The following is a 24,127-nucleotide window of genomic DNA, read 5'->3' on the forward strand; positions in this document are numbered from 1 at the left end:
GTGCTTGGTGTAGTGGCCAAAGAGAACACCATCCTGGTGTGGGTGAGGGGGCTTAGCTATATGTCACATGGCCATCAACACTCTGCATTGCAGCAGGGGTGGGAGTAGGGCAATAGACAGAGGTGGAGCCACATCAGCTCTTGCTCTGCACCATGGCTTCTCTCTGCTCCTCCACCTTGGTGTGAAGTCCAGGGTATCAGCACCTGGGGAATGCAGGAGTGAACAAGAAAGCCCAGATATTCTCTTGGGATTTCCCTTCTCCAAACCATTCTAAGCAACTTGAATTGATGGAGCCTGAACCTTATCTTATGGCAGAGACCCAGAACTGGAAATTTTGTGTGAAGTACTTATGAAATCAGTCAAACAAAACAATGATCCTTTTACTAAGGGATTTTCCAGACAAGTGGCTCAGCTCCTTCGGGTGAATGACAAGGAGGGACAGACACAAAACTGGCAGCTGTGCCAGCATGTCTGTATGTCCAAGCTATAGCCAACTATTTTGTGCTTGTCAATGCAAAGATGCAAAACAGCAATTTGTAAGAAATTCAGGTGATTCAATTTGTAGAACGAAATCTTTGTGTCTTCACAGTGGTTTTCACTTTTTTTTTTTTTTTTTTCATCATGGAAGAATGTCTTCAAGTAACAGTGATACAGCACAGTTCTGCACTGAGAATCTGTATGCACAAACAAACTGAAAAAAAAAAGACTGGTAAAACCACGTGGGAGTGAGCACAAGAAGCTCTCTCCTTCTAGCTGTACTTCAGCAATACACTGGCTTTTCAGGTGTGCCTAATCTTTTAGTTGCCAAGCCCAAGAAACCTTTACCAACTGAATTCAGGATAATTTTTTTTAAGATAAAGAATTTTAAAGGATGTACATTTTTATTGATTTTTTTTTTTTTACTTCAGGTTTGTATAGAAAGAAAGCAACAAAAACAACAAACACCAGCCTTGTGTTGATGGGAACCAACCAATGCTTAAATGCTTTCCTAATGTTGCATCTTCCCCATAATAGACGTGTGAAGGGTGATAGGAAAAGAAGAATTGTGAAGTATGCTCTTGGTCACCTCCAGCTAGGTTTTTTAATTGACTTTCAACTGTATTTAAAAGGATAGCTATTCTGGTTGTATACTCTCTTTCAGTCAGCAGGACAACTCTAAGTTAGAGCAGATGGACTTGATATCTCACAGTTAACTGAGCAGCTCACCACTTTGTGCCATTCCACCCCCACCCACGTGGTTTTCAACCTGTACACAACAGTGTGATGTGCTGGGATGGGAAGCTTTGGGATCTGAGCACACTCATGGCCGTGCAATTCTGAGATATCCCTGCTTCTATGCTGCAAACCTTCCTCTCCCACTGTCCATCCTCTACTGCTGCTTCTCATTTGTTTGAGGTGACTAAGTTTGAGGGGGTATTTTGCATCTAGAAGGTGACAACCTAAGTGGAAGGAGGAGGAGTAGATGCCAGCAAACCTTCTCTCACTGTGTTTTGCTCTTTTTTGTTTTCTTTTATTTTTTAAATGGAGAACAAGAAGCAAGGTAAGACCTAGAGGTACACAGGAGGTTATTATTTGTAAAGCCTGTAGTTGAACATCTCTGTCACAGCCACACTTTACTTTTTATGCTTCTATTCATTTTTCACCCTTTTTTTTTTTTTTTTTTTTTTTTTAAGACCATCAGATGCAGGGTGTTTAGTTCACAGCGCCTTCTAATAGCTGGGCTTGTGAAGATCATTTTCATGGCTAAGCACTGTGTGAGCTCTGCCTAGTGTGATCCTCTCTTTGCAAAATATCCCTACTTCCTCAGCTCCTGGCCTATTTTAACCCTTCCTGTAGTAAAACATTATAGCCTGTGGTTTTCTCTTTAATAATTCATGCTTCCATCCCTTCCAGTGGTCTTTAAGCTCCACAGCCTTGAGTTAGCATCAAGAGCAGAGTTTATTCTGAACTGACAAGGGAATTTTCAATTCCTTAAAAACCATTCCTTGTCAACACTGGCAGCTAAATATTTCATGTCCTCATGCCCATGGACCCTCAGGGACCTGACAGAAAAGACTCTTCTAGCCACTGTAAATGATAAAAAGCTACTTCCCAGGCTGGGTTTTCTTTGTCTGCTTTGGGCTGAGTTTTTGTTTTGTTTTTGTTTTTTTTTTTAATTAAACTGGTCTTCAGTGCATCTGTCCAGAAAAGTACCAGTTAATTTATCCATCACAGTACAAGTTAATCTAAGAATGGGTCCCATCATTTTATGGAGGGAAAGAGACAGTCTTCAGCAGATACCTTGTAGCTCATCTCAGAAGTGTTTAAATTTGACATCTGGATACATACAAGCCACGTAACCTGTGTGAAAATAATTTTTAATGCCTGAATTCACAATGGGCTTGTGGTAAATGCCCCTGAAATTCAAATAAAGAAAAAAACTGTGCCTGTAAGATGAGAAACATAATACAAGATGTCCTTTAACCAGAAAAAATTGCTTCTATAGAAGGCATGAGAGCTTTTAAACTCATAATTTCAGTTTGTTCATAAATTGCAGACAGTGGGAACCAGTTGCAAAGAAGCAAGAATAATCTTTTCAAATTAGAGGGAAAACCAAGAAGAACAGATTCCATATGGGAGCACAGAAATTACCTAGGTAGTTGGAAAAAGGAAACCCCACTGCCATCTATTGTGGCTGAATAACAGTATTTAGCCCTCCAGCTATGATCTATATTTCCATAGGAGAGAGCAACATCCCTGTAGCCAGGCAAACAACAAGTGGCACAAAGGTTTCAAAGGACACTGTCTCTAAACTGGCACAATTTGGCAGGTTGGCCAGTGCCCCACAAAGTTGAGTGCTGGGCTGTAACAAATTTCTCTTTTGTGCCATCCAGAAATAAAGCAATCATCAAACTGCCTTTTCTTTTTTCTCTCATATTTTTTTTTTCTCTCCACCTTTAAGCAGCAGGACTTAAAAGCCCAGCATGATCGTAGCTGCAACCAATTTGCAATCTGATGCAATTCAAGATTCTTGTTTTTCTGCTGTTGCTAATTTTGGCACCACAGCCTCCAATCAGTATTTCCTAGATGTTAATTTGATTCAGGTCTAAAATTGTGCTGGGCAATTAGGATAGGGGGGAAGGAAAGAAAAAACCCCATGGTTAGCTAAGTTGTTATAACAAAGCATGCCATACAGCCCAACAAAAATGAGTACAGATGCCTGGTCTTTTTAATTTAAAGCGACTAGTTTCTTGAGAAATGGGCCTAATGAAACCTAGCTTCTGAGGAATATGTGTCTCTCAGATGATTGGGAGCTCTGAAAGAAGTCTCTGCTATAGCTGGGATATTTGAAAAAATCTATCTCCACTGAGATCTCTGTGTTAGGTCAGTTAGGTCTTTCCTTCACTATTTATAGGATCTTTTTGACCCAGTCATTTTCAAACCATAAAATACATAGAGATCTCCTTCAGCTCCTACCTCTTTGTCAGGCCTGGGGAGGCACAGAGGCATGCAGATAGGGTGAAGGCATAGGCTTCAGTTCTGCAGAGACCCAATCAAAACATCATCTTACCTGAGAAATGTCCATGACAGAGTCACAGCTGAGAGGCCGAGCAGATGTCAAGTCATTGGAACCCAACACAGTTGAGATAATCCCATTCTGATCAATCCGCCTGATCATAGTGCCATCCACAAAGTAAATCAACCCAAACTTGTCCACTGTGATGCCTGAAGCAGAAAAAAAGTAAGACAGTCAGAAACAGCAACCTGACAATTATAAGATGAATAGAAATCTGTGTCTGGTCTGACATTCATGAAAGAGTAAGACGGCTGGATTGGTTGGGAGCAATAGATTTTATGGCATTCAAAAGGGATGAGATGAGAGTTGGACATGTGGGAGTCGTGGTTATCAGGAGCTTTGACCTGGCACCATTCCACGGAAAGCTCTTCCAACTGGCATATGATGCAATTTAGAAATCCCTGCTCGCTCCTGGAAAAGGGCACGGCATTCCGCGAGCTGCTGGAAGGAAAAGGCTTTCGAATAACTACGTGTCTTGCACCTTCAGAAATGTGGTGGTGTTGCTCGTGGTATGAATATTAATCCATGTACATGAAAAAGGTTATGCTGGTGAATTTTTCAGAAATGGCAATGAAAAAAGGCTGCAAAAGATCCGTTAGGCCAATCAAATTCCGAATGACAAATGTGGAAGGGTTTTTCCTAGGATAATCCTACTAACCTATAGCATTTCACCTGCTTCTGAACTCTGCCAGGTGATTCATTTCATTGTCCAAACCTCCTTTGTAGACATACTCCTGTCAGTGGATTTGAGGTCTGCCAACAACAGTTACAGGCTGCTGATTCTCCTCACCGGCAGATATGTGCCCTTTCACTTCCCCCTAAGCATCATTTCTCAAGTATTTGTTATGTTAGCATAACCTCCTTTAATCCTCTTTATCCCAAGCTACCTCTACTCCGCATCTTCCATCAGAGGATTTCATGGTGCTTTACACTTACTAATTAGACCTCCTAACACTCTGCAACTGTGATCATCCTAATTTTACGTATCAGGAAAATAACAGATAAAGCACTTTTCACAAGGTCACAGAGAAAGTCCATGACTGAGGCAGAAATAAGAAGTTAAGGGCCCCATTCACCTCTGTTTTATGTTAGTATGAATTAAAAATAACTCCACAGATACTAATAGAGTCATCCATCTCATCCACCCTACGGTGGAAGAATCCTGCTCAGCATAATATTTGAGTGTCTTAAAGACGTTAAGAGAATGTAAAGGAAGAACAAAATAATGCAGAAGCCTGTAACAACCTTTTCTATGCAAGTGAAAGCTCTGCTTGGAATACATGACTAGATGAATATTAGGATCTTCCTATTTGGTTTCTTTTGCTAGCAGGGTAGCAAGAACTTGGCAAAAAAAGCAGACATCTGCATCGTGCATCCAAGCAAGTATCTGGAGCTCTTCCAACCAGTGGAGAGAAATACCTACTTCTAGGGTGCAATTCATATCACCCTAAAGCAGATATCCATAAGGGAGTATATTAAACCATCTAGCAACACCTTTTCCTCCCCACTGACTATGAAAGGAGACTACAGCAAGTATCTCCAAAGGAAACATTTATACTGTAGATAGATAGAGTTGGTGAGACAAATCCTCACTATAAGGGTTTTTTTGGCTGTCAGATGGTGACAGAAGTGATGGAAAATCTGTTTCAGACAGAAAGCTTTGAGAATGTTCAAGAGAAGAGATCAGACCTTGTGTTTCTCCAAAATGCTGTTTTGCAGCCAGATCCCCTTGTTTGAAACATTTATTCTCAGTCTCCATCCACTGTGAACTATGCTGTGAAGTAGAGATCCAGCAGTTCACAGATCAAAAACATTTTAGATTTTCATGTAGGAGGCACTAATCCCCTGATCACTTTGGCAATTAAAATAATGGCCTTCAGCCAGTACTAGAACTATTGCAAGGGATGGAAGCCACAGAGGTGCATTATACATGGAAAAACTTGTCACATTTGGTCATACAGAAATCCACAGAAGATAATTTAGCCTGGAAGTAATAGCAAGAAAACCTCAGGACTAAGTCATTGTTTTAGAGAAAGAACAAACTTCAAACAAAGTCAATTAGAAGTCAGGGAACCAATGTTTCAGATCACTGAGTTGAATGGGAGCTGTGTATTTTGCTAGGAGGTAAAAGCAGCATTTTCCTGAGTTCTTCACAGCATCTCCCTGTCTGAAGGACATCATTTTGACCTGGATATTTGACCATCAGAGCAGTGAGATTTCAGAATAGCCTCTAGGGCAGTGAGGGAAAAAAAAAATTACTTACTGCTTTTAAGATGAAGTTCATTAATTTTGGAGGGGATTATATGGCAGGATTGCTGGAATAATGGATGACAGGACTAAATGACCCAAAAGACTGCTTCTAGTCCTACATTTCGATACCTGTGTTTAATTCATGCTATGGCAGGACTGACCTCTGCATGGACCCTGCAGGACTGACCATGAAACAACAGTCTCAAAAAGGAGATGCAGGTAGCTGTTGCCCACCTGAGTGCTACAGGAGAAGCCACAGAAGTGGTGGCCGTTTATTCTCACTACGCGATATAAACACATCAGTTGTATCTTAGCACTCTGAAAAGCAGCCAAGGGATCTGGCACTATAAGCATCAATATCCCACCTGCCTTAAGATCTGTCAGCATTGTGCCACAGTTGGTGCCCTGTTCAATGACTCATCCAGGATATTGGCACATGTCACCTGCCACTGGCATCTCTCATCAAAGGTTCCTGCTCCTCTAATTATTTTGCCCACTGAATGGTAACATCTTAAATGTTTGTTGGTGTTTGCTTGACAACCAGGAATACAATGGAGCTCTTTAAGCAATATGGTAGACATGCTTTTTCAGAAGAGGCTTAATAGAAGGGTTAGTTGATCTTAATTGGCTTTTGTCAAACACAAGAGGCTCTTACCCATTCCTGGGTTCACAAGGAGTATTTTTCAGGAGGTCTGTCCATTAGTCCCTGTGACAGGCCAAAAGCCAGTGAAGGGTGGCAGGCTGGATAATGTGATTTTAAATGAGGCAGAATTTTCTCCCTTAGCTAGTTCCATATGTATTGGATTGGATTTATCAGCAGTGTGTGCTGACAGCCTCTCGCCGTGTTCAGTGCTGAGGTCTGATGGCTGGTCTGATTAACCAGTTACAGTAATAACAACCTAGATGTAGTCTGGCTCTCAAGCCAGCTCTGATCAGTTGATAGAGCACAACTTTATTTGGCATTCCAGCTTAGACAAAGAGCTTGCACACTCGAATATGTTAAAGTGGAAGAGCAAAGTTACTGCTTATCATCCTGCTCCAGGGCAATGCCATGTGCACGTGTCCTTATCACAGAGCACTTCTCTGCTTATCCTTCTTTCACAGAGGCTAAGCAATCCCAATTGCCTTGCATTTCCTAGGATGTTCTACAGGGTAAGAATTTGCAGGCTGTCAAAGCCCTACATTCCCATTTGCACATGCCAAAACTGTAAATTCCCTTTTGCACATGCCCCTTCAGCTCCAATCCCTTCCTGCCTTTAGCTGATTGTCTTGGAATCAAATCTAATTTTGGAGAGGAGCTCTGTTCTCCCCCAAAGTGTCTTTGGATGGATGACTTCTGCAGAGAGGAAAAAAAGCATCTCACAGTTTCTTTGCAGCAAATTATAGAGGTTAGATTGGACCTTTCTGTGTTTCCTTTCTGAAAATGGCACAATTCCAGTGCTGGGAGCTGGCTCCTGAAAACGGGCACAGAAAGGGGTAATTTGCCTGTTACGCATGTAAAGCCAAAGGCCTTGGCTTGCTTTGGCAGAAGGCTCCTCTCATGTTTCCATAGGAACATAAGGGAATTAAGGATTTTCAGCACACAGCTCAAAGTTCAATCTCACAGTTACTGAGAGAAAACATCTGCTGCCACAACCCAGGTAGCATTGCAGATCCAAACTTTAAGCTCTAGATATGAAATCCATACGCTATGAAATCATGCTGGCTCCTCTCAGATAGTCAGCAATCCCATAAGAAACAAGGGCTTGTAGCACCATGTGCATCACACCACTGAGTTGTGCTGACAGAAAGTGGTGACACGATGACATTTGCTTGAAATGTCAGGACCTTGTGGTGTGAGGAGGTGACAGCAAAACGTTATGCTGCAAATAGCTACCGGGACATGGTGGGTTTCTTCTAGAAGATGAACCACTAAAAGTGATTGCATTGCACATGAAGCTCTACTTAGGAAAAAAAGAAAGGGGGGGTGGGGAAACCACTTTTTTAGGTAAAAAAATAGGTGCCAAAGAAATAAAAATTTGGAGCTTTCTTGTCTGCCTGGATGCTGAATGACCAAGTGATAAAACGGCAGATGAAAATTAGTGTCAATGAGTACAGAGGAATTCACAGGGAAATGAGTAAGCCCACCTACCCATATGCAGTGACTAATAAAACACCTCACAGGAAAAAGATTTTGGAACTCTTGTGAAAAATTTTCAGAAGAGATCAGCTTTGTGCTCTGCAGTGGTCAAGGAGGGAGCTAGAAGACAGAAAAGGATAAGGAGGGCACAGAAAGAAGAACAGAAGGCAGCTTTCGGGCCTCAAAAAGATGACACTTATTCATGCTGTGGCTAAAAGAAATGTTGAAATTATTAGCACAGGATGGAAGGACAAAAGTAGGTCTTCAGGAAAGCTTCTAGATGAATTGATGGTGGCATCTAAACACAGATCCAGGTGCAGCCTTTTCAGAAAGTCCCTTAAATGTTGATGACTAGAATCTGGTGTGTTAGGAGGGAAAGACCAACCTATCATTGCTCCTTTCCCTACGTGTCTTTTCTGGCCATGTGAAGAGACAAGACATTTTGTTCAATCAGCCTCTGCTCTTCCCTGAAATGGCCCTTGCATTATTATTTGACAATAAAAATGTTAACAGATTGTGGAGGGCTGAGTTTCTTCTTTAAACTCTGTCGAACTCATGAACATTTAGTGAACAACCGAGATTTTTGTTTACACATTCAGCAGGACACAGTGAAGGAAGCAATCTGTCTCCAAATTAATTACTTCATTTTGTATTGTTTTTGTGGTGCTAAATGAATGAGATGTCCCTCCCCTCCCTGTCCCTTCTGAAACCTTCTTCCAATTGTGTCAGACTTGTCACTGAAATCTCTCTTAATTGCAGGCTCCTTGGTAATTTCTTTGCCACAACATTTTCCTGAGGAGAACCACTGGTGAGTACTCAGATGAAAACAAATGCTCTGACAAGCTGGAGTTTTAATTTTTCTTTAGATTGCTTGTAAAAGAGGATCATTATTAGCAGATGATAATTAGAAAGTGCCAACACTTTAATTTGCAAGGATATATTGAAATTCATTAGCATCTGAAAGCTTTGCGGTGCTCTGTGGCAAATAAATTAGAAGTAGCAGACTGGTTCCTAACAGCTCCCTGACCAAAGAACTGCCAACACTACTGCATCTGTTGATCTACCTGTCCTCTGTATAGCCCACCTTTGTTGGAGATGACAAAGACTGGGGAAGGGTCAAATTCCTAGGGTGGGATTTTTCCCTCCTAATGTCTCACCTAAGCTGATCAACTAAAGGGAGTGCTGTTTCACTGGAGAAAGACAAGAACCTCTATCCAGAAGGTACTGGTACTGGGGTGGGACTTTTTCAAGTACACCTAGTGAGAAGACAAGGGGTAAGGGCTTTAAACTGGAAGAGGAGAGACTTAGGTTAGGCACTGGAACACATTTATTTTTGTATGAGGTTGGTGAGACACTGGCCCAGATTGCCCAGGGAAGCTGTGTATGTCTCACCCATGGAAGTGTCCAAGGTCAGCTGGGATGGGGCTCTGAGCAACCTGGTCTAGTTGACAATGTTCCTGCTCATGCAGGGGTTTGGAACTAGATGATTTTTAAGGTCTCTTCCAACTCAAACCATTCTATGATTCTGTGATACTTTGGAGAAATGTATTAACAGGACAAGGGATAATAGGTTTGAACTGAAAGAGGGTAGATATAGATTGGATGTAAGGAAGAATTATTCACTTATATACTTATTTATTTATTGGTGTGGTTTTTTTGCAACATGGGTACTGAGACACTGGAAAAAGTTTTCCAGGGAAGTTGTGGATGCCCCATCGTTGGAGGTGTTCAAGTCCAGATGGGATGGGGCTCTGAGCAACTTGATCTGTAGAGTCACTGAATCATAGAATCATAGAATGGAAGGGACGTCAAGGATCATCTGGTCCAACCTTTCTAAGTACTACTATAGTTTATATGAGGTAGCTCTGCACCCTGTCCAGCTAAGACTTAAAACTGTCCAGTGTAGGAGAATCTACCACTTCTCTTCGGAGACTATTCCAATGTTTGACTGTCCTTAGGGTGAAAAATTTACCTCTTGCATCCAATTGGAATCTCCCCAGGAGCAACTTGTGCCCATTACCCCTTGTCTTTTCCACATGACTCCTTGTAAATAGGGAGTCTCCATCTTCTTGGTAGCCAGCCTTTAAGGACTGGAACATGGTAGTAGGGGCTCCCCAAAGCCTTCTTTTCTCAAGGCTGAGCAAACCCAGTTTTCTCAGCCTCTCCTCATATGGCAGGTCCTCCAGTCCTCTGAACATCCTTGTGGCCTTCTCTGGTGCCTCACCAGCCTGTCCCATCCTTTTTGTAGAGCAGGGTCTAAAACTGAACACAACACTCCAGGTGTGGTCTGACAAGCGCCGAGTAGAGAGGGATGATGACTTCTTTATCTCTGCTGGTGATGCCCTTGTTGATGCAGCCCAACATCCTGCTGGTTTCTTTGCCCTGCAGCACACTGTTCACTCATGTTGAGCCTGTTCTACACCAAGACCCCCAGGTCCCTTTCCATGGGGCTGCTCTCCAGCCAAGTGGATCCCAGTCTGAACAGCACTCTTGGGTGATGTGTTCTCAGGTGCAAGACCTTACACTTCTCTCTGTTGAACTTCATTATGTTTCTCTTAGCCCACTCCTCCAGTTTGTCCAGGTCATCCTGGAGGGTGGTTCTCCCTTCTGGAGTGTCAGCCTCTCCACTCATCTGGGTGTCAATCTAGTGGGAGGTGTCCCTGTCCATGCCAGGTAGGTTTAACTAAATTACCTTTGAAGGTTCCTTCCAACCCAAACTATTCTAGGATTCTATGATTCTAAGAAATTATCCATCCTGAACTGACAGGAAGTATGGTAGGAACTGGAGGAGTTAATCAATGCTGTGGGAAAAGGCTGCTGCTCAGAAAGTGGAGAACCATTCTGAATGGTGTGAGCTGGGGTGGGGACCTCATCCTTCAGGCTATCATATCCACGAGGAGACTGGCAATCCCAGATCCTTGGACATGTGCACTGGCATAAAATGAACTACCTTCAGTGTACCAGTTTCTTTCCACTGAGAAGAGAGCAAAAAAACCTGCTTACCCCAGATGCCTGACTGATCCAAAAGGTAGAAGCTAAAGTATATATTGACACCTCACGACTGATTCTCTAGTCTTCATGAACTGCTGTTTTTCACTTGGCAGGCCTGTATTCCCTCAGTATTTCCCAGCAAACTGCAAACATCAGCTAATTAAAACATCATAAAAGTGGAGGCAAGATTTTCTTACCTTCAATTTTTTAACAAGTGCAAAGATGTCTTCTAAAAACACAAATCTGAGATTGCATGAATTAACTCTTTTCAGTGAATAAAACAGCTTTAGCTTTAAAAAGTAGAGTCCCAGGAAGAGTGGTGATTCTCAAAGAACTGAATTTTCCAAGTCCTTTCCTAGCCAGGTGGTATCTCTACAGTGACAGAATAATTTTCTCATTTCCTCTGACCATTCTCTTATGAGTGTTTATTCCCCTGCCAAGGCAGGGAAGCTAAAGGGTAACCTGAGGACTACTAGTTACTTGTACAATATGTCATTTTTATTGTGAACTATTATGAAGTACATGAAAGAAGAGCATTTGCTGGATTTTTCTGCTAGGATGACCCACTGTGAGATACAAACAATACTGACATGATATTGTCAGTGTGAGTTTTCACTGTTAATCACTTATTGAGGTGAATGAAAAGTGAGTCACACCTGCCAAAGCTGTTGCCTCAGCCAACTCGGTTAACTCAGGCTAGAACCAGATCAGGGAACACTGTTTACGAACCTTCCATTGGCAGTGTGGGCTTTCCGGGTTATTATTATCTCCTTGCCATTTTACTTCGTGTCATTTCCTCTTTCACCCTCAATTTACTTCTGTTTTGTGAAATTTTGGGAGCTTTGAGGAATGAACGCATGTGTTTTGCTGTTACGTGACTGAGGTGGAAGAACAGTCTCCTGAGAGCTTGAATTGCCAACAAGAAGAATTTCAGTGCTGAAAGCTTTGAACTTCAGACCTCTGTTTCCCATAGCAAAGCAGAAACATGATTCATCTAAACCTTGCAACACCCATCCATGGAGGGAATGAATAATATTCCTCTTATCTTGTACAAGGGAGAAGGGATGTCCAACCAAAGCACTGGCTTGGTTGGTTTTGTTTTTCACTGGTTGAAAATCAAAGTGGTGTAGAAACTTGGATTACAGATTTTTGGATTCCCTGATCTCATGACTCATCTGCTGGACTGTCTGAATCTCTCTGCCCAAGTCACTTAATTTTCTTTTTGTGAGATCATTTCTGCATGGCAACCTGTCCACAGGTAGCTGTTCCCTTTCTATATCTGTGCCTCTGGCAATACTTTATTGCCATATAACTGTCACCTCAGGGGAGTCTGGAGTGCTTGGAAACCATGCTGGGCCCTTTGGACATTACCAGGGTAGCAGTTCAGCTTTCAGTGCTTTTTGGCAAAGAACAAGTCTCCCAAGGCATATTTTTCCATGTCCTGCCAGGAATCAACTAGCTGACATGTAACAGCAAAAAAATAATCACAACTAGAGCTGACACAAAAGGCCACTAAATCAGTTTGGGTTTCTTGGATAATAATGTCATCTCTTTGTCAAGAAAAATAACTTCCTGAGAAGTTTGTCCAAGAGGAGATACCACAGCTCAGCTGTCTTCATCTTACCTGCTCTTTGTTAAATTACTTGTTAAAGGATGCCCAGGTTTTGCTGGGAAGTTGCTTTACAAAGAGGTTGGAATTGCCATGGTGAGGAACGAGTTACCATTCCCAGATGGAAGGAAAAAGGAAACCTGCAGCACCTTGATACCATTGCCAAGAACATACAAATAACTCTTCACAATCCTAACAAGGCAAGAACACATACAACAGGCAAAAAAGCCACATTTCTAAAAGCATTCCTGCATGGGAATCCTTCTTTGCCCACCTTCACAGACACTGCAGAAGGTGTGTACAACAACAGTATCTTGCAGTATCTTTATACCCTCTGTGTTTTTTTTCTTAGGAGTTGTGGACAGCTGGGAGGAGCGACATATGCAGAGCCTGTTACCTTGAGACTGCCAGACTGTAGTCTTGGCTACACACAGGACTACATATGTTTGGCTAAACCTGTTTTGAACAATTTAGTTCACAGTCACGAAGCTTGTGTGGTGCTTTTATTCTGATTTGACTGTGCTTTTATCACATTTAAGTAAGCTAATCAGGAGCCAGGTGAGCTCATGCTGAAGCAGACCATTCCCATACTGAAATTAGTATCCACCCCTCTATAGGACATAAGCTGGATGCCATGGTATAATGTCCATGTATAAACCTCAATTTACATATGCATCAGCACGCTGCTTTTCTTGCTGTTTTATATAGACAGCAATTCTTATAGACCTTTTTACTTTTTAGTGTCAAGAAAGCCTCAGTGAACTGAATGTAAGTGAACCCAGCCCAGACTGGGGAGGACCAAACACTTATATTTGGTAAGAAATAGTGGCTAATCAGGTATCAAACTAATGGGTGGCTTTATTCTGCTGCCTTTTGGACATATGCCCATCACTACACTCCTCGGGTCTAGCACTCCTCTCAGTCACATCAATAAGAAGAACCAGGACTGGCTGAGGTTGAGCCATACCTACTCACTTCCAGAGGTAAGCCTTTCAGATGTGTTTGTGGGTTGATATGGGAATGCCAGCAAAATCCAAGCTCATTTTCTGAACTGGAGAGGAGAACAGTCTCCTGCACGACTAAACAAGCCCCTTTCAAAAAGACCCCTTTAAAAAGGCCCATGGAGAAGAGTCAGTCTCACCCCTGGGGTTGGTAAGGGTGGCATCAGTGCCTTTGCCTCCATCTCCACAGCGGGTGTCGTCGAACGGGAGGCACTGATCCCCAGTTCCAGCCAAGACCTCTGAATTCTTCACGATGTCTTTCACTGACGTGGTTGACTTGATTTTATAGATACGTCGGCTGTTGGTGTCAGAGAGGTAGATGGAGCCAGTGATTGGATCTGTGGTCAAGTAATACTTATGAGCTGGGCTGTGGCTGAAAAACAAGGGTATGATGTTAATATTTTTTTGATTATTTGTTCTCTAAAGGCAACAGGCAATGCAAGCACTTAAGAGAATAAAAATGCACTAGGCAGACAGACTGGGAAAGGGAAGCAGTCTGCTACCAGTTGCTGTGCCTGGGGTGCTCTCAGGAACAGAGGGCAACTATCACAGGAAGGCTTGCTGGCCCAAGCAAAATCATGCCAGGAACTCCTCTAGGTTGAGTTCCAGTGCCTGGGATTGCTTAATTGGTTAATTTAGACACAATCCTGAGACCGATATTAGTGCAGTGCCAGAAAGTGAAGGGAAAGCATAGTAAACAAGGTGCAGAAAACAAAGTAAAAACATCAAATCAAATCACTCCCCCCGCTCCAAGAAAGACCCCAGGACAATTATAAAAGCAGATTCCCAAGTATAAAGCATTTGCAGGAATACTCTTGAAAATCACTGCACTAAGGCTTTTCTGGTGTTCTTGATGACTCCAGCAAAGACCTTAGAGTCCTGTCCTGCCTTTGTGGAGGTCAGGGGAAGTCCTGCCACTGAGTTCAGCTGGACCTCACAGAAGAGAGAAACAAAATGGTCCTTAGAGTGTCATGTTTTGCCCTAAGTAAAACATGAACTAGGAGGAGGGCTGAGAAACCTGAGCATTAATCCCCTGGTAAACCCCTTTCATTCCCTGCTTCCTCAAAAACAAGAAAGGGTGGTGACAGAATGGGGTGAGAAGACAGAAAGATGTTTTTAGCTCCATGACTACAACACTAAATGAGCCCAAGACTGAAGAAACTGATAAACTAGCATCCACTTTATGGAAAGCAGTGAGACTGGCCAGAAAAAAACATTAGATTAATTTAGACACAATTAAAAAATATATCTTTTAAGGATTCTATCTATAGTTTAATATAGGTATTAAACTTATTAATTTCTTTTATGAAAATTAAGTGTTTATTACTAGTGTGAATTGAGCTGCATCTCTTCTAAGCCTGAAACCAACAGATGAAACTTGTAACCTGCTGCCAGAACACAGGTCTCCTTACTTCTAAGAAAGGCTAAGCAGTAATTAGAACAAGTAGGAAAAAGCCTCTACTCTTCTCCAGAACACCTTCAAGCTGTCCAAACTCATCAGGTCCCAAGAATTCATAATAAATGTATAGGCCATAGTTCACAATTTTGCACTTCATGGAATTGTTCCAGGAAAAGCTGGTTGGAAGCCTGAGCATTGATCACAGTTGCCTCTATCCCTCATTATAAGAAATTTCCTTTCTCTTTCAACCTTTATGTTAGGAAAATTAACCCCACTTCACACACATAAAAACTACTGAATTATTATCTGCTTAAAAAAGCTGTAAGTTGGTTCTTCATTCAAATTACTTAATACTTTGGGCAAAAGCCTTTCTGATTTATTCTTGAATATCCCTTGTGATTTATCCTATTAAAGTCTGAACAGATTTCATCTTCACAAATGACAGTGATTCTTGCTAAATAAAATGCTCTGACCTTCAAGACAGCTCCAGCCTGACAGTTCAGTCTCCATCTGTATTCCTTTCCAATGACAGCAGGCTGGTAGGGTATTATTTCATTTACCTGCTTGTCACTCACACTAAGCAAGTGGCTTCTACATTGGTGGAAGAAGTTCCCTGTGGGAAACCATCATCCATTTTGATCAGGGCCTTGCATTTTCTGCTGACTGTCCTAACAAAGCCCAGCTGAATGTCAGTCTGGTTTTGAGCTGTTCCTAATCTCTACTTTGCATGGGAGGTGGACAAGAGTAGGACATTTTTAATGGCACTTTGCAATTTTTTATAATCTTTGCCTGGAAAGCACAATCTTGCAGCAGGCCATTTGCAGATAGGCAAAGGCTAATGACTTTCCCCAAGATGGATAAAAATGGTACCAGAAAGGGAGGTTCCCACTCCCACATCCCAGCATTATCATTGTAATTTATTTTTGGATTTCATAGACTCACTCTGGTGGATTTTATTATTGATTCCAACCTTCAGGGGAAGAGAGAGATCTTAAAGCTGTTTTCTAATCCCAGCTCCTGTATAGAATGGATGCTGAAACAAGTGGTGGTTGCTTTTAACCATACATCAGAGAAACAGGTAAAAGCAAAACATTCATCTAGCAGAAAAGCTGAATGGTACTTCCCACTTAAATTTACTAAGCAAAAAACTGGTCATATTAAGGTAGTATTTAAAGTAGTTGCTGGTAACCCAAGTTTAGTTGTATTAGTGATGGCCTGAATATAGATGCCACAAAAAAGCAGGGGTGATTTCAAAGTTCACAGTCATTTAAAAATTAGCTCTGTCTGGTTAAACTTTTAATCCTCTGCACAGCTGAATGCCACAGAGGCACACACACCTCTACTACCACATGTGTTTTGGAAGAGGTAGAGGTAGAAACTTATGTTGACTACCCATGGTATGGCAATAATCTTGGGTCACTAAAAATTTGGATATCACCTGGTGAGCTGATAGTGAAACTCTCCCAAGGCATACAATTACCTTTCTAAATCTAACGTTAGTAATGTTATGGGTGGCCCAAATACAAATTATATCTTTTCTTCTGCATGGATCTGTGTGAGTGATAAGAAATATTGGTACATTTTTATTGGCTGGACTTCCTAGGCTTTTCTTATCATGGTCTCCTACACACCACCCCATGCATAGGGCTTTGCTGGGTGGAAAGGCTCCTGGAATGGCTTAGGCAGTGGAGTATTTAACCTGGAACATGGGGTGTTTTGGACCAGGGAAGGTAAAACACAACCTATTAAAATTATCAAGCTGGACTTTAGCCTCCTGGCCTCTGCCAACAGTTTTCACCACTGTACTGGGAAGGTGTCACGCTCTGCCCTTGCACAAATTGCAAAGCATTACACACTGGAGCTTTTGCTTATCACTTTGGGATCCTTCAGAATGAGAGATGCTAAATAAACATAGGTTAGTATTGTAAAAGTTCCCAAACTGCTTCCCTTCATCTGTGATAATGCATGAACACTGAAGCTGGGAACACTGGGGCTTTGTTTTTTATTTAAAGCCACAATCAATAGGAAAATCCAAGAGGCAAACTGGACTGAACTGAACACCAAGTGAAATAAATCTGCCTGGGGCGAAGCAGAGGAGATTTTTTTTCCTTTCATCGTCTCTCAGTGCTGTTAGATAACAGACCAAAACAAGAGACAGGGTTTTTTACCATTCAGAAGACTTAATTTGTTACAGTAGTTGTAGTCTTAGAATATTTATCCCCCATATTGACATTGCCACCAGCAGAAAAGTACTGTAGGTGAAGAGCTGATTTTCTATTCAGAGCTTTTCTTTTGTTATTAAGGTTTTTTTAGAAGAAACCCTCAGCACTGCATTCATATTTTAGTTCCCTGAAGCACAAACCAAACTTGCAGGGATGGGGTGAGTTTGTTCTTAGCCAAGAACTGATGCTTTAGTGGGTATTAGTGGCCATGATGGTGTAGTCACTGGGAATGAGAACAATTTTACAGGCAGAAGTTCTGCAGGCCAAAGTGAAATGAAGGTGATATGGGTTCCTTCTACACTTTTGATACAACGATATGCTGGTAAAGCACAGGGAAATCTTCCAGGTTCAGAATTATCCCAGTTGTTTAGGGTTGCATATAGGCTTTCCCTGGTCCCCTTCATTTTCTCATTCTCATTGTTTGGACAAGATGGTGCCAGCACCATTTAGGTGCCAGCAGACATGTTAGGAGATTCAAACTCCATTTTAAAGTGCTTATGCTTTACATGATTCCTTAAATACAGACAGGAAGAAGGAAAGTGATAAAAAGCTGAGTGAACAGGCAGACAGATGATAATTTTGGATTGCCTCTGTAGTACTAAAATAGATGCACAGGTGCCAAGCAAAGCTTGATATTATCTGCTTGGGTCCAGAGCCCATGTTTTGGAGGAGTCTGAGGAGGAAACCTCTTGCTCCAAAGTGGGAAGACAATTCCTAAGGAATAAAGCTGAGAAAAGGGAGATGTTCCCTGGTTTCAGCAGGTTACATCAGGCCAGCAGACTGCCCCTTTTTACTGGTGTCGCAAGCCGATCCTGGGCAGCTCCTGTTCAATGCCAGGGATCATCTTACTGCTGAGTGTACATGGTGCTTACATCTGAACTGGCTGCCTTAACTCCCTTTATGGTCAATAGAGAGAAAAAAACAACTTTTAAGGTACGGTTTGTCTGACTTACTTTCAACATCTTACATGTTACAAGATGTAGTGCAGCTTAGTTTCTCAAACACAAGGGCATCTACAACCTCCTCTAAAGGGAAACTTCTGTTACTGGAAACAGTGTGGCTCTGGCTTTCACTGTGGTACACAGACAGGAGCAGTCACAACACCAAAGTTAGTGACTCAAAGCAGCTTATCTGAATAGACCAAATCTAAATAAGCCCTGGGGCTTCTTTGGATCAGATGTCTCTGTTTAAGGAGATGAAACCACCTCTGTAAAAGTTTCTGTGCTAGCTGCCCTCTTCCCCTCTGAGCCGTCCTGGCCACATGCATTTGCTGGTGACTAAAGACCTACTGAATTCCTGCAGCCAAGGGATTTTTGTTCATTGAGGCTGTGTTTCCATGGCTCCATGCTAAGCACGCCGCAGCTCACAAACAGAGGATTTTTTTTTTAAGAGCTTGTGTGAGGTACTGGTCTTTTTTTTTCCCTGGGTGACATTCAATAGATTAATACATAAGGAGGCCACACAGTGCAGTGTGCGGAACTTACACTTGGCCTTTTAGTGTTTTCAGTTTCTGTGCAATGCCCAAAGCTCTTCTAGTGTCATAGGCTGGATAATAAAACTTCACAGCAATGACATAAGCCAACTCAGGGACTGCAAAGGACTGTTGATCCAATCCTAGGGCAGTTTCTGAGATAACTGTCTTTGCAACTAATTGTAGATCTGTCTCTCTAAGGTGCGAGGGGAAACAAGAAAGGAAGAATGTATTTAAGTCTGGCCACTTTTTTGTATATTTGCAAAGCAGAAATGCCTCATTGCACTCCTTGTTCCCACAGAGAGAAGACAATTCTAATTAACTGCAAATTATTTTTGCCATGCTTGGAAAAAGTCATTAGCTTCTACAGGCCCATCAAGACAGGTCCATACACAGACATACTGGAGTAAATTCCTATTAATCTATTAGTGAATGACAGATGGGTGTAAAATTGGGAGGAATCACAATTTGGTGATACTTCTTGGGGTAGCTAACATCCTCCATGTTGACACAGCTGTTTTGGCTGTTGCAGAATTAGACCTTGGTTACCTATATTGTGCTGTGAAGCCAAGTCTCTTGGTAAGTGGTTTCAGAATCTCTGGAGATCGAGCTCACCACAGCTTACGTAGTTGGGAGGAATCCTTTCCCCTGAAGTGAGGAAGCTTTTGCATATGAATTACAGCTTTTCCAGACCACTAAGACCCAGTCCTGTGGATCTCACTCTTTGCAGTTGTTGCCTAGCAATAGCGTCAAGCTTAGGACCTTCTGAAACTCAAAGCACTGGAGCTTTAGCTAAGACTACACCTACTCATTTCCCTGTGGCTCAGAAATGAAGAGACTTCCTAACAAGAAGTAAAAAAAGAGCTCAGACTGCAAATGACACAGAACAGCTGCTAACTCACTCCCTGACTATAGTCATGGACAGGAACATTTGATCTAGAGCTCCTCCTCATCTCCTTCTCCTCCTTCACTGATCCCCTTTGGACTGCAATGAAGCAGGCAGGTCTTGGCTTTCTTTCATTTCATTTATTAGTTTTTAGGAATTGCCTAAAGGCCGAAGCCCTGGCAACTCTCTAATGCTCTGCTGGCACCTGCAGCATTTGTGGCCAGTCCATATATCTTCACTCACTTATTGTCTTAATATATAAAAACCTCATCTTGTAACAGGTACTCAGCTGCTGCCCTTCACTGACAAAGCAGCTACACTTTAGTGCCTGTGTGTTTCTAGGGCATTAAGGATACAACTTGGTTGTTTCAAAGAGAAATGAATTTTTCTATTGCCTTCAAATGATGTGAAAGAGGAGCTGGGGGGCTGGAACTCAGCCTGATGAAGACAGTCACTGCAGAGGTCTTGTGTACCAACCTCCCAGCCCTGCTAATAGATGCTTTGGGCCAGTCCATTACAAGTGTGGAAGCTCAGCCCTTCATTAATGTTCTGGCAATAGGGCAAAAAAACAGTTTCTACTCCATTGCATTTCCAGGCATGCAGATAAAATGAACGTTTCTGGTTTTGCACAGCCCCTAGGAAGTCAAAGAAACAGTACATAAAAAGCATGTAGCAAGAAAAATCCCCAATCCCAAACGCAAAAAGAAAACTAAACCAAACAAAAAAACCCAAGCAACCCAACTCCACAGTCCAAGCTTCTAATTTAGAAAGCAACCAGGGAGAAGGAGAGGAAACTTGTCAGAGCCAGAGAAGTCCTTGCAAACACAGACAGTGACAGGAGGTTGACATCATTCTGAATGCAATTGATTGGATCAAACCCACTGAAACTCCAATGAACCCAAATGACAAATATTCTTAGTGACAAAGCTCCAATTTAGGAGTCTCTCTTTCATCTTGTTTTCTTGTCATTGCTCTTTTTTTTTATTGCATTTTCTGGCTAAGGCTTTGAGTTGTGCTACCTCCTATCTGAGCCTGACACACTGACATAATGTGAAGGCTCTCTGTGAAGAGCTCAGACTGACAAAGAATTACAAAAACTTACTTCCCTAAGTGGGTGATGCTGGGGTACATCTGGCCCTTCATTATGCCTGTTACATTCCCCAAAACTCAAAAATAAGACATTTCACCATATGAAAATTACTTTTCCATCATAGCTATTCCAGCAGTTTGTATCTTGACGCTGACCCCACGTTGCATTCTTGGTTAATTCCCACCCATTTTTCCTTCCACCCTCCTCCTGGTTACTCTGCTTCTTGTGTCTACACTCCCCCTGTCTCCAGCTAGAACAGCTCATGCAGAAGTCAGTGTGACTCTGCCCTGTGATGAATGGCTCCCAGTTCTGATGACTGATTGCCTACGCCAATTTTAATCACGCCAGCTTCATTTGCTAGTGAATCATCTGGAAACAGCACTTGTGGCTCACTGTGTAACAACATGCAACAAGACAGGGAGCAGCGTAAGAATTCTCCACTGGTTGGCTTACCTATGTCTGAAATCTTTATTTCTGACAGAAGACAGGAAAGCAGGGAACAGAAGAGAGAATGAGGTGTTAGCAGCTCAGTTCGATGCATTATTAGCAGATTGAAAACTTGACAGTAACTGTATCATACAATGCAATAATAAATAAAGACTTAGCTGGAATGACACTGATATATTTTATATTGGATATTACTTGGCAGTGAGCTCACTTATGTACTGCTGCATATCACAAAGGAAGTTTGATCTCACCTGCTTGGAGTTATTAACTTATGCAGGAGATGGGACCAGGCAGACTTTATCATTCAAAGCAGTACTGAGCTAAATATATGTAGATGCAGATAACAGGTTTTTTTACTCTCAGTCAAAGCAATTTCTTGTGATTTACAAAGATAACTCAACAATTGCATAGTTATGGGTGGCAGTTTGTTGCTGTGACCTCATGAACTCTAGCCCAGAGGACTGAAATTATGTTGAGGTGGATGTTTTTAATGGGTCTAGACCCTGGTTACATACCCAGCTGCAGTTACCTGCAACCCACAGTGTATTTGCTTTCCTCTCTGTGACAGAACACTACGCTAAAACCACACCTCCCCAGAACAAAACCCAAAAGCCAAACAGTGAAAGTGTTAATCTCCAAGGAGATGCTGATTTGAGAAGACACAAGCAAACTCCATTTAGTCCAAAAGCAATGGCTTTCCTTCATAGCTCTTGGTCAGACAGCATCTGAGCCCACTTACTTTATGGCACACCCGAGTGAAGAAATGTTTATTAGATTCAGTAACTTAAGTGTTTGCACAGATGAAGCAGCAATCGTTCCAGCAGATTTAACCCTGGAGTAAATTTAACACTGGCTCTGCACAAAAGCCAGCAAGGCCACTCTGTCAAGGCATACAATTTTCTCTTCTCCAATCAGGAAATACTCTGCAAAATCTCTGCTGGATCTGGTATTTCCACTGACAATGAAACAGGGATTGGGTTTTCAAAACTGTACGTCTGGGAATGACATATTAATCCCACTCAGTTGCAATGGGATTTGGGCCCCAGATCATCTACGCTCTCTGGAAATCTCACCTTTGGTCATTAAAATAACTTTCTGGCACTGGAAGAACATTACATTCTTTAACGTGGACCAGGTCTGAAGATTTATCCCAGTTTCCCACCTTACAAACATGAGAATTACTATGTCCTTGGATCTCATGTAAGAGAATAGCAAGAATCAGGTTCTTGCTTATTTGCTCAGAAGGTATCCCAGCCCTCTGGGATGTGGCTGTAAACATCTCATTCTGGGCTTCCTAATTCAATGCCCTTGCTGCCCTGTGAGCATAAGCATATCAAGACACCTCTTCTGTAAGTGCCAGCCTTGTGATGGCTGTCTGGATTTTCTTTCTCATACACCACGATCTATGATGATGGTTCTGGATGTCAGCTAAGACCTTCAGCAAGGTTTAAGGACTGTGGGGTATTTGTAAATGAGGGACTAATGGGATCATGCACCAATCTTACTGCATCATATCTTTCATTTTCACCTGTGGCCCCGTGGAGCAAATACAAAGCAATGTATTGCACCCTGCTGCTCTAGTAAGCTGTCTAGCAAGCTTCCACATGGCAGTTCTTGCAGACATGGAGCCTTTTGTCTTCAGCAGCTAGGACATGAAATCTCAGCAGAGCAGGGAGGTTCTTACTTTCTGGAAGATTCTCACTTTCAGGCCAGATATTGAGAGGTAAGCGGGAAGGTGAACCTTCCTACCATGCTAACCTCATATTGACCTCAGGTCAGGTCCTTGAAGAAGAAGATTCATTCAAAACCAATAATTTAACTCTACTGACTTTCCTGGGGTGAGTCTTGTCTGGCCACACAGCATCCAGAATCAGGCCCTGGAACTTTGAAATGGGTAATTGTATTTGTTGTAGAAATTTTAAGACAGGAAATAATATCCCCAGTGAGGTCAATCTGAAATGTTGATTCAGTCACGATCTTTTTAATCTCCTCAGAACCTGGGACATATATATACTTATCCCTGTTCTTCCTTGTTTTCAATTTATGTTCTTTCACGAGCCTTCCTGTTTCTCCTAATTTATTTATTTATTTATTTATTTATTTTTTATTTATTTGGGGGGAAAATGGGAACACTTCACTTACTTTCAGATGATCCACTGGCACGTTCATCCTGACACTGCTGTTCTTTTGGGAACTGAGAAGAGCTGATATATATTTATTTCCCTAAAAACAACTGGAGTCTGTGATTCCCTAGGTGACCATCCTGTTTTAAGTATGAACGATCATCTGTCCTCATTAACCTCTACATATCCTCATCAGTGCTTTGTCCTTCCAATTTTAGGTTCTCTCAGAGCCTGTTAGTTTTAAGAATTTCCTCTGATCTCTAACTACCCCAAACGGGACACATCGACACAGATTGATTTAACAGGACAGAAATGTGTCAATATTTTTGGTATGTGATTCAGTTCTGGAAGAACTTGTTAGGCTTGTGTTTCTCTGGTGTAAATCAAAGTCAGCAGAGCTGCAGAAGAGGCAAATCTGGACAGATTTATTTCTTTTTTCCTGTGATTCTGCAGGCTTTTTAAAGAGTTTTGCTCATTTTCCTTTTGGATATATAATATTTCTGCAGAACTTGAGGGCATAATTATAGTGGCCACATTCAGCACAACGTACCTCAGCTCCAGTATGTTGGTGACATTGCCAGAGGGGAAGATCCTTCGGATGTAGTTGAAATCTCCAACGTAAAGACTTCCATCAGATCCACATGTTAGGGCAACAGGAGCCAGGAGTTTGTTCCCATCTGCAAGACCATTGCAGCTTGGACAAGAAATGCTACGTCTGCGGCCGTTGCCCATAATGCTTCCGATTACAGGCGGCTGCTGGGAAATAAACTGGTTTTCCCCATTTCCTTTATGCAAGATGCCTGGAGAGAGAAAACAGAAATAAGGGAACTAGAGAGAGATAGGGAAGCTGAGTCCCAAGAGAGCATAAATTGGTAATGTTGGATGGCAGCTGGGGAATTTGTCAAGTGGCAAGGACATGGTTTAGTGGTGGATTTGGCAGTGATCAATTTACAGCTGGACTTG

The 24,127-nt window shown here is 42.1% G+C and overlaps 1 protein-coding gene across 1 annotated transcript in view; it reads right to left on the minus strand.

Moving 5' to 3' along the window:
- Nucleotides 1–24,127, minus strand: part of LOC127395132 (teneurin-4) — a gene marked incomplete at its 5' end in the record, with an annotated part of 214,884 nt that overhangs the window by 50,768 nt on the left and 139,989 nt on the right. The window contains 4 exons of the mRNA XM_051641606.1: nucleotides 3,551–3,705; nucleotides 13,667–13,899; nucleotides 21,048–21,068; nucleotides 23,715–23,964. Coding sequence (XP_051497566.1) covers nucleotides 3,551–3,705; nucleotides 13,667–13,899; nucleotides 21,048–21,068; nucleotides 23,715–23,964 — 659 coding nt within the window. The remainder of the gene's footprint in view (nucleotides 1–3,550; nucleotides 3,706–13,666; nucleotides 13,900–21,047; nucleotides 21,069–23,714; nucleotides 23,965–24,127) is intronic.

The sequence above is a fragment of the Apus apus genome, chromosome 1 (genome assembly GCF_020740795.1).
Source record: "Apus apus isolate bApuApu2 chromosome 1, bApuApu2.pri.cur, whole genome shotgun sequence".
Classification (NCBI taxonomy): Eukaryota; Metazoa; Chordata; class Aves; order Apodiformes; family Apodidae; genus Apus; species Apus apus.